The sequence below is a fragment of the Dipodomys ordii genome, unplaced genomic scaffold (genome assembly GCF_000151885.1).
Source record: "Dipodomys ordii isolate 6190 unplaced genomic scaffold, Dord_2.0 Scaffold66, whole genome shotgun sequence".
In the NCBI taxonomy this organism is placed as follows: domain Eukaryota; kingdom Metazoa; phylum Chordata; class Mammalia; order Rodentia; family Heteromyidae; genus Dipodomys; species Dipodomys ordii.
In genome coordinates this window covers 5,114,197-5,124,585 of record NW_012267282.1, presented here as the reverse complement: position 1 = coordinate 5,124,585, position 10,389 = coordinate 5,114,197, and the positions used below count along the sequence as shown (strand labels likewise).

General features: G+C 42.9%; 1 protein-coding gene across 1 annotated transcript in view; it reads left to right on the top strand.

Moving 5' to 3' along the window:
* Nucleotides 1-1,602: 1,602 nt before the first annotated feature.
* Atxn2 (ataxin 2) overlaps nt 1,603-10,389 on the top strand; it is a 38,041-nt gene continuing 29,254 nt past the window's right edge. Inside the window, exons 1-6 of the mRNA XM_013023092.1 lie at nt 1,603-1,612; nt 1,698-1,822; nt 4,017-4,108; nt 5,159-5,356; nt 6,543-6,721; nt 8,468-8,677. Of these exons, the coding sequence (XP_012878546.1) occupies nt 1,603-1,612; nt 1,698-1,822; nt 4,017-4,108; nt 5,159-5,356; nt 6,543-6,721; nt 8,468-8,677 (814 nt within the window). The remainder of the gene's footprint in view (nt 1,613-1,697; nt 1,823-4,016; nt 4,109-5,158; nt 5,357-6,542; nt 6,722-8,467; nt 8,678-10,389) is intronic.

Here is a 10,389-nt window from a genome sequence, read left to right as displayed (position 1 = left end):
TCTACCACTTGAGCCACAGCGCCACTTCTGGCTTTTTTCTTTTTGCTTATGTGGTGCTGAGGAATCGAACCCAGGGCCTCATGCATGCAGTGCAAGCGCTCTACCACTGAGCCACCTTCCCAGCCCGTGACAATCTCTTATACAGAAGCACTTCATGAATTTTCCAAAGTGCAGCCTGGAATGTCACAATGAAATCCTCCCCTTGCCTAGCTAATATATGCTAAAACAAACAAGCAAACAACAGAACAAGCACGTCCAGGGTCAGCCTTGTAGTAGTGAATGTGGCATCCCATTCTGTGTTCTTGGTCCAGGCTGTCTTAATGCCCTGTGCTGTGTTCTTGCTCTGGGCTCTCTTGAGCTGTCTTGACTTAAGCTGCTTGCCATTGGGGGCTGATGGAGCTGCTAATGGAGTCCTTTGGTGCATCAGAAATCTATTCCCTTAACATGCATGCACATACTCTCACCCCACCCCAGTTTGGGGTATGAAGAGGTTACAGTTCACTCAGCTTTTAGTGTTCTACCCCCTTGAATATGGGAATATGGGAACATGGTAGAATGACAATCAGAGAAGGAGTACCATATTAAAACTCCTCTAATTGCCTCATGGAAGAAAAGTGGATGGCTTAGGTTAGCTATGTAATCTGAAGTACAGGTTAGTCTAGCACAGTGGCTGGGACCCATAGATGAGAAGCATTGTCCCTTAGCTGGTGGCAGGTGGCCCACTGAGTCTGCACATGGGAAAGCAAGTCTGTGTCTAGCCATTTCCTAGATATTAGCTGTCTCACGGAGCCTTAACTGCCAATGGAGAACATTGGCTCTGTTTGACAGCAAAGAGGTGCCTTGCTATTCTTACAAGCCAGTGTTCTCCCATACTGTGACGAGCCAAGAGGAGAGGACACAAATGCAAACTCCTTCACAGGAGTCCAGGTAGGTCTGCCATCTGTACCCTCTTGAGGCAGGTAGTAGCACTGTGCCAACCAGTGCTGTGAAGGGTCACTTAGAATGCTTTCACTTACTGTTTTAAGTGTTTTGAATAATGACCACTACAATGAGCATGGATGTAAAGTTGAAAACCATATAATTGGCGACAATTACTCTGAAGGTAGATGTAACTAATGGATCCATTAATCAAAAGAGAATAGACTTTGTTTTGAGATAGATATAGAAAGTTTCTGGATCACTGTTGAAACATATATTATAATTAATGTAATTACAATTGCCTGAGCACGTTACAATGTATAATGATTCAAAATTAAGACAAAAATACAGGCTGGGTGCTGGTGGCTCATGCTTGTAATCCGAGCTCCTCAGAAGGCTGAGATCTAAGGATCAGGGTTCAAAGTCAGCCCGGGCAGGAAAGGCTAAGATTCTTATCTCGAACAAACCACTCAGAAAACGTAAGTCGCTCTGTGGCTCAAGTGGTAGAGCACTCGCCTTGAGCTAAAGAGTTGAGGGATAGAACGTAGGCCCAGAGTTCAAGCCCATGACCGACCATAAAAAAAAAGACAAAAATACAGTATTCATCCATGATATTTTGCTGAAATTGTTTGAAAGTATTTTGTTAATGAAGTTTCTATATCAGAAACTTCCTCATTACCAATAATGAGGAGAAGTGATAATTGATTAGTGATAATTGATATATAGATTAGTGTAGCGTGCCGTCTAATTGATCTTTCCACCTAAATCATTCTTTGCAGATGCTTTCACTGACTCTGCTATCAGTGCTAAAGTGAATGGTGAGCACAAGGAGAAGGACCTGGAGCCCTGGGATGCCGGGGAGCTCACAGCCAGTGAGGACCTCGAGGCTTTGGAAAATGATGTTGTAAGTGGGGTCTTTGAAGCTGGCTACTAGAAGGAGGTGGTTGCTTTGGTAGGAGTATGGCATCCTATCACTGGTTTTAATTTAAGTGGGTTTCTGTTATTGTAGAAACATTTACAGTTGCAGTTGTGGTGTAAATAGAGACTTTTTCTCAGGCAGTTGAGGACTAAGCAGGAAGTGCCATCTGTTTTTATGCCTGTGAATTATTTCTTTATAATTAAGTGATATATATTAAGCAACTTAATAGTTTAAACTGGACAGTCTGAGTGTTTTACTTTTGATACCTGTAGAATAAGACATTCCAGGAACAATGATGTTTCTTCTTTGAGAAAGAGAGGTACTCATCATTTAGACAAAATCAGCACATTTCATGAAACCTTTTTTTGGTGATACTATCTCAGGACCTGAGCTTGCTGAGCAGATGCTCTGCTATTTGAGCCATGTCTCCAGCTCCTTTGATTCCCTGAGCTCTTGACTTCCCAAGTAGGATTACAGACTTAAGCCACCACACCAGACTGCATATCTATTTTTAAAATGCCAGTGGGGGGCTGGGAAGGTGGCTCAGTGGTAGAGTGCTTGCCTTGCATGCCTGAGGCCCTGGGTTCGATTCCTCAGCACCACATAAGCAAAAAGAACAAAGCTGGAAGTGGCACTGTGCTCAAGTGGTAGAGTGCTAGCCTTGAGCTGAAGAGTTGAGGGACAGCACCCAGGCCCAGAGTTCAGGCCCCATGACCGGACCCAAAAAAAAAAAAAATGCCAGTGGGCTGGGAATGTGGCTTAGTGGTAGGTGTTTGCCTCCCATGCACAAAGCCCTAGGTTTGATTCCTCAGTACCACATAAACAAAGCCAGAAGTGGCATTGTGGCTCAAGTGATGGAGTGCTGGCTTTGAGCAAAAGTAGCTCAAGGACAGTGCCCAGGACCTAAGTTCAAGCCCCAGGACTGGCAAAAAAAAAAAAAAGAAAGAAAAATTAAAACAAGAAAATGCAGGTCAGTGTTCATGCCTATAATCCTAGCTATCAGGAGCTGCAATCCAAAGAGCTGCGCAAGGGAGTGTGGGGCTGAAGGGTGGATTTTAAGGGAAGCTCAAAGGCTGACACTGCCCTCAGCAGTTCTTAGATGGTGCTTGTTGTACTCTTCTGAGATGAATATTAGCTACATCTAGATCTCACCCCTTTGGCCACGCTGATTTTAAAAGAAGAGTTGATATGCCCACGCTTTTGAGGGTTCTTTGTTTCTCCTAGCTCCTTTATGCAATAAGACTTAGCTAAAGAGAGATTATAAATTAGGGCATGGAGATCTAGAATTGTTATTGCTGAGGTCTTTCAACTGCGGATGGCTAAAGTCCTAATATTGAGCTCTTGAGACATGGCTTACTAATTCTTTGCTTGCTGCCTCATGCTGTCTTTCCTCCGATCATTTTTATGAGAGAAAGGAGCAGCTGAGAAGGAGGGGCGAGCACCTATAGAAACATGCACTGGGGCAGACATTGGTTGTTCTTTTCCTTTAAGCACTGAAAATATTTTTGGCTCTCAGAGCACTTTTTGGTTTGGTTTGGTTTGGCTGTGTGCTAGCCCTGGGGCTTGAACTCAGTGCCTGGGCATTATCTCTGACTTTTTCGTGCTCTACCACTTAAGCCACAGTTCTACTTCCAGCTTTTTGGTAGTTAACTGGAGATAATTAGACTTTCCTGCCTGGGCTGATCCTCAGATCTAAGCCTGTTGAGTAGATTAGACAAGAATGAGCCACCTGCTCCTGGCTTCAAAGGCAATTCTGAAGTTGGATGTGGACCTGATGGTCGTCCACTCCTATGATCCTAGCACTTGGAAAAGTTAAAGGCTAGCAAGGAGTTGTTCGCAAAGAAACACAAATAGAAGTTACCTCTTGATGACTGTCCTCTGAAGAGTTTCCAGAAACTGGTGTCTGCTGATAAATAGGAAAGTGACTGTAGACAGAAAACATCCTGATAATTAATTGTCCTATGTGGTTACTTACCAATTTGAATAGCTATAAATACAAGAAAAGTTTCTCCTTAAAACAGTTTTTTAAAACATTTTTAAAGGGAAAGTTTTGCTTGTCTTTTTTAACTTTGTAAATACAGCCAGTATAGTTTGCTAAATGTTGTTAACTGAAATAGTAACTGAATTAAAGAAAATAAATTCTTGGTTATTTTGTAAAGTAAGCCTCATTTTCTTCTAGTCTAATGGGTGGGACCCCAATGATATGTTTCGATACAATGAAGAAAATTATGGTGTGGTGTCTACGTATGACAGCAGTTTATCTTCATACACGTGAGTTTGCTTTGGCACATTTTAAAAGTTTTCATCAGGCTGGGCACCAGTGGCTCAAGCTCTAATCCCAGCTACTCAGGAGGCTGAGATCTGAGGATTGCGGTTCAAAGCCAGCCCAGAGAGGAAATCCACAAGACTTTTTTTTTTTCTTTTCCAGAGCTAAGGACCGAACTCAGGGCCTTGTGTTTGCCAGGCAGGTGCTCTTCCGCTGAGCTAAACCCCAGCCCCAAGTCCATGGGACTCTTTATCTCCAATAAACTACTCAGAAAAAGCCAGAAGTGGCGCTGTGGCTCAAGTGGTAGAGCACTAGCCTTGAGCACAGAGAGGCTCAGGGACAGAGCCCAGGCTCTGAGTTCAAGCCTCAGGACTGCCCCCCCCAAAAAAAAAATTCATCAGCTCCAATTATGATGCTGAATAAACGTTTGTTAGATTATTTGTTTGTCGGTTGTGGGATTTGAACTCTGGATCTGGGCACTGTCCCTCAGCTCTTCAGCTGAAGGCGAGCATTCTACCACTTGAGCCACAGCGCCACTTCCAGTTTTCTGGTGGTTTATTGGAGATAAGAGTCTCATGACCTTTTCTGCCTGGGCTGGCTTTGAACTGTGATCCTCAGATCTCAGCCTCCTGAGTAGCTATGATTATAGACATGAGCCATTGGCACCAGGCAATCTACCTAATTTTTGAAGTATTAAATGTTCTTCCATGTAAAAGATAGCATAAAAATTAAAACTTACAGCTGAGAATGTAGCTTAGAGGTAGAGTGCTTGCCTAGCATGCATGAAGCCCTGGGTTTGATTCCTCAGTAACACATAAACAGAAAAGGCCAGCAGTGGCGTGGCTCAAGTGGTACAGTGCTAGCCTTGAGCACAGAAGCTCAGGGACAGCGCCTAGGCCTCAGGATTGGCAAAAACAAAAAGCCTCAAACTTAACAATTTATAAAATATAGTAGTAGTGTCTATAATTTTTCTAATATCCCAATCTAAAATTTCTTAATAATTGTTGGTGGCAGATGCAAACTATGACTTTGCTTTTCTTCTCTTCATCTTTTAGGGTACCGTTAGAAAGGGATAATTCAGAAGAATTTTTAAAACGGGAAGCAAGGGCAAACCAGTTAGCAGAAGAAATTGAGTCCAGTGCTCAGTACAAAGCTCGGGTGGCTCTGGAAAACGATGACAGGAGCGAGGAAGAAAAATACACGGCCGTTCAGAGAAACTCCAGTGACCGGGAGGGGCACAGTGTGAGCACCAGGTATGTAAAGGAAAGCATAATGCAATACACAACTCAAGGTCTGCATGGGACGGCATATTATATTACCTTCCTTCCTTCGTGAGGCTTAGGTAGAGAATGAGTAGAGAATTGGTTTAAGGTTGCGCTAGAAGAAAGGCACCGGGTGTCACACACATGATAGGGACTAACCTAGGTCTAGAAGCACTCATTCCAGAATAACAGTTAGAGGGAACATGTGCGCTACTGCAGCAGCTGTGCACTGTGTTCTGGCCAAGCGGCCTGAGAGCCGAGGGAGCGTTCAGTGTGAAGAGCAGGGCGGCTGTCCTGTCAGAAACATCTCAGTGAGGAGGTGGCATTTCGTGCTAGGGTAAGAAGAGAGTAATGAGAGATTAACTTCTTACCTGGTGAAAACTCGCACCCTGAGCATGATCTTGTGTGTGCCGGGTCTAGAGCACAGGGCTGTGTGATGAGTGCTGTGGTGGCAGGTGGTGAGAGGATCTGAGATCATGGGCGGACTTGTTGGACATGGGGAACAGTGCCCTATAGGTGGGGTGAGGAGGGAACTCTCTGTTCTACAGCACTGAGGACTGTGGTGTACTGCGGAAATTCAACCTAGAGAACTTGGTAAGCAACTTGATGGTGGCTAGTGGCCCAAAAGTTAGAAAAAGGTTAATTACCAAATGACTGGCAGTATGATGTGTGTGTTGATAGTAGAGATAGGAAACATAGAGTGAGTTTCAGGGGAGAAAATAGTGGTTTGGTTTGTGCAGTTTCTTGCATTTAAATGACTCAGGGGTATTTCATTTGTTCATAAATAAATATGGGGCAGCACCTACTATATACTTGATAGTCTCTGGGGTACCCACAGCTTACAGTGTGGTTGCAATCCAACGGGACACATGGAGATTAGAGGCACATCATCAGTGTAGATCCAAAAAACAAGCAGAGAGGAAATCCCAGAGAAAAATGAAGTGAAAGGGAACAAGGACTCCCCTCCCCTTACCCACTCTCCCATTAAAAAAAAGAAAATGCCTTTTAAGAGCGATGGTGCCAGCCGTGGAGAGGAGGGCGCCCTGCAGCAGCTAGGCACTTGGGTAATGGAAGAGCAGTGACATTTGTGGGACTTCTGCCTAAGCTACTTTAAGATGTTTCGTTGGCCTACTATATTTTAGGAAAAACTGATGTCTGGGGGATCTCTCATTTTCAGGGAAAATAAATATATTCCTCCTGGACAAAGAAATAGAGAAGTCATGTCGTGGGGAAGTGGGAGACAGAATTCCCCACGCATGGGCCAGCCGGGGTCAGGCTCCGTGCCTTCCAGATCTGCCTCTCACACTTCAGAGTTCAACCCGAGTTCTGGTGCAGACCAAAGAGTAGTTAATGGAGGCAAGTATCTTCACCAAATTTGTCAGTGTGACTGATCAAATATAGAGATTTCAGATATTTCAAAGAGTTTACATAATTGATAGACTTGCGCATACCATTAATGATTTTTGTGGAACTTTCACTTAAACGTTATTTAGTTTACTTTTGTGGATATCAAATTAGTGAACTGTTCATAAGTCACAGCCCATCCCGCATGACAAAATGCTCACTAAGATGACATGTTAAATTAATTGTAGACATTCACTTAGCAAACATAGTCCACACAGAAAGAAATTGGAAACTTTGAGTAAGTTCTCAAAAAAAACACTGGAAACTCAAAATATTTAGACATAATACAGATTTACTTTCAGGGACTGTGTTTATAGTCTTGCTTACTTTGAGGTAATTTATAATATAAACATGACCAAGAGTCATGTGAAGAAAGTAATGACAGAATTGGTGCTAAAAAGACACAAAAACTTAGCCTTTGAGGCTGGGGTGCAGTTCAGCAGCTTAGGTTAAAGAAACTTGCATCTATAGTGGGAAGGTGTTTTCTGTAACACCTCTAAGGCAGGGTGAACATAGCTCACCAGTTACAGATAGATAATAGATAAAATTCTGTGATACTGAATGGTATAGAATTTAGGGCAATTAATAACAGCAATAGGGTGTTACTAACTCAAGGATGAGCCGTTTTTCATTTCTAGGCATGTACATTTGCAAAGTTAGATAAAAATAGAGAACACTGAAGTTTCCAATTTCATTTATTTTCATTGAATCTTTTCTCCAGAATTCCTCTCCAAATGAACACTCTTGAGTATTTTCTTACCTAGAAATGGGAAAGAAATGTCTTTGCTCATGGAGTAAAGATTTGTAGTTGTTTATAAGCAGAATTTTCAAATAACCTGAAGGGGGCTGGGAAATGAATGATACTCAAGTGTGTGGAGTCGTCTGGAGAGGAGACCTGGACTGTTAGCGGAGGCTGAGGTGAGTGATCTATAGCAGTGCTGTCAGCCGTGCTGGTGCTGTGCACCCAACAGCCGCTTGATACACTGCTGTAGAGGTGCATGGTGTGTGGACGCAGTCTCTTAGATAAGTATTTACCTAACTGCATCAGTTATTTAGAAGGCTTTCATCCCATTTTGGTGAAATTAGTATATTTGCTTTAATAGAGTATTGAGCATTAACTTTTGTTACTCCTGTGTCTCTAGTAAAAGTATTTTTCTTTGACTTAAATGGGAATTAATGAGATTTGATACTGATGATAAAGTCAGGTTCAAATGATAAAATCATAGATAACTATAAAATAGAGCCTTTAAAATTGGATCTGATAACTTTCTTATTTTCATTGTTTCAGTGATAAACCTAAGATAGCAAATAAATAATCTTATTCCTAAGTAGGAATTGCTGTGTTTTACTGTGTGAAATTATTATGTGTATATATCCCTTTAGAAATTGATACTGTAGATGCAGGATTATTAGGTAGAGTCCTAACTGTCTTCTTCAATAGTGTGTGTAGATCCTAATTAACCCTTTGGGAACGTGTGTTCATTTAAACAGACTTTATTTTAAGGAGGTTACCGTAAAATGTGAATTTATGTCAGTTAAGTTATGCTAATAAAACTTAGCACAAATCAAAATGACTGTCCTCAAAGGGTTAAAATGTACAAGAAATCATTTTTGTCATTTTACTTTTTTTCTGTTTACTTTTTCCCTCATTTTTTTCTTTAGTTTTTATACTTTCCTTCATATCATTTGTTCTGTCAGGTGTCCCCTGGCCATCGCCTTGCCCATCTCCTTCCTCTCGCCCACCTTCTCGCTACCAGTCAGGTCCCACCTCTCTTCCACCTCGGGCAGCCACCCCTACACGGCCGCCCTCCAGGCCCCCCTCGCGGCCATCCAGACCCCCGTCTCACCCCTCTGCTCATGGTTCTCCAGCTCCTGTCTCTACTATGCCTAAACGCATGTCTTCAGAAGGTACAATTCCACAATTTGTTCATGTTTTTGTTTGTCTTTGTTTAACTCCTGTGTGAGTTTATGATTACAAAATAGTTTCCTCTTCATTATTTAGTAACCTATAATTTCTTGAGTTTAAAGTTTATTGTATTATAACTATTAACGTTTTGTTCATTAGAAAGAAATTTCATGAATTTGCTGTGTGAAGCTGTGAAGTGTCTTGAATTGTAGAGGGTTTAATCTTTACCTGGTCGTGCTTCTGCGCAGCCCAGAAAGGCCTCCCCGCACGCTCCCTCCTCATGGCCGCTGGATGCAGTGTTCATGAGATGGTTGATGGTTGATCTGTTGGCCACAGGCAGGAGTGGTGTGTTACAGACTCTGATAGGAGTGACATTCCATGTCACTGCCCTTGTATGTTTACCCCCCCATCACAGTTCAGTGTTTTTAGAGTACTGAAGGAATTCTAAATTAAACTGAATTTTTTTTTTTTTTTTTGTTGGTCATGGGGCTTGATCTCTGGGCCTGGGCGCTGTCTCTGAGCTCTTTAGCTCAGGGCGAGCACTCTACCACTTGAGCCACAGCACCACTTCAGTTTTTCTAAGTGGTTGATATGACAAGAGTCTCATGGACTTTCCTGACCAGGCTGGCTTTGAAACTTAATCCTCAGATCTCAGCCTCCTGTAGCTAGGATGACAGGCGTGAGCCACTGGCGCCCAGCTGGACTCACTAATTTTTTTTTTTTTTTTTGTCATGGGGCCTGAACTCTGATCAGCTCACTAACTAAATTTTTTTTTTTTGGGGGTCCGGTCGTGGGGCCTGAACTCTGGGCCTGGACGCTGTCCCTCAGCTCTTCAGTTCAAGGCTAGCGCTCTACCATTAGAGCCACAGTGCCACTTCCGGCTTTGTTCTTTTTTCTTATGTGGTGCTGGGCCTCATGCATGCAAGGCAAGCGCTCTACCACTGAGCCACCTTCCCAGCCCCTCACTAACTAATTTTTAAGATGACATTTTTTCCTCCTCTCCTAATGGCAAATAATTGCAAGGTTATTTTGTTGAAGTGCTTGCAGCTGTTGTTTGAGTAGATGTTTATTTCAGAAGTGTAGATAAGAACTGAGCTTTTTTTTTTTTTCCCCTGTTGTAGGGCTTGAACTCAGGTTCTGGGCACTGACCCTGAGCTCTTTGTGCTCAAGGCCTACTGCTCAACCACTTGAGCCACAGTGCCACTTCCAGGTTTAGAGTGGTTTAATTGAAGATAAGAGTCTCACGGGGAATTGAACCACAATCCTCAGATCTCAGCCTCCTGAGTAGCTAGGATTGCAGGTGTGAGACACCGGCACCTGGGCAAACTGAGCATTCTTTACGTGAAACTGGAAAAGACTACATGGGCTTCCAGAGGAAGTCTTCTGCTAAAGTTAGGGTGTATTCCTTTAAAGATCATGTCTATGATAAAATCCATGTTGTTCTAAAGCGTTTGGTGCCAGGATATGCACAGGGACCTTGGCTCTCGCAGTAAAAAATTTTGTGAGTGTTAGCACCATCAGGTATCTCTGGTGGGGAAGGCTGTCCAGAGTTTGGCTTGGTGATCACTGCTTTAGAAAGCGAAATAAATAGCATATGACAGAATGGGTGATGTAGAAATTTGACAGTTCTTTTTTTTGGCCAGTCTTGGGGCTTGAACTCGGGGCCTGGGCACTGTCCCTGAGCTCCTTCTGCTCAAGGCTAGCACTCTACCAC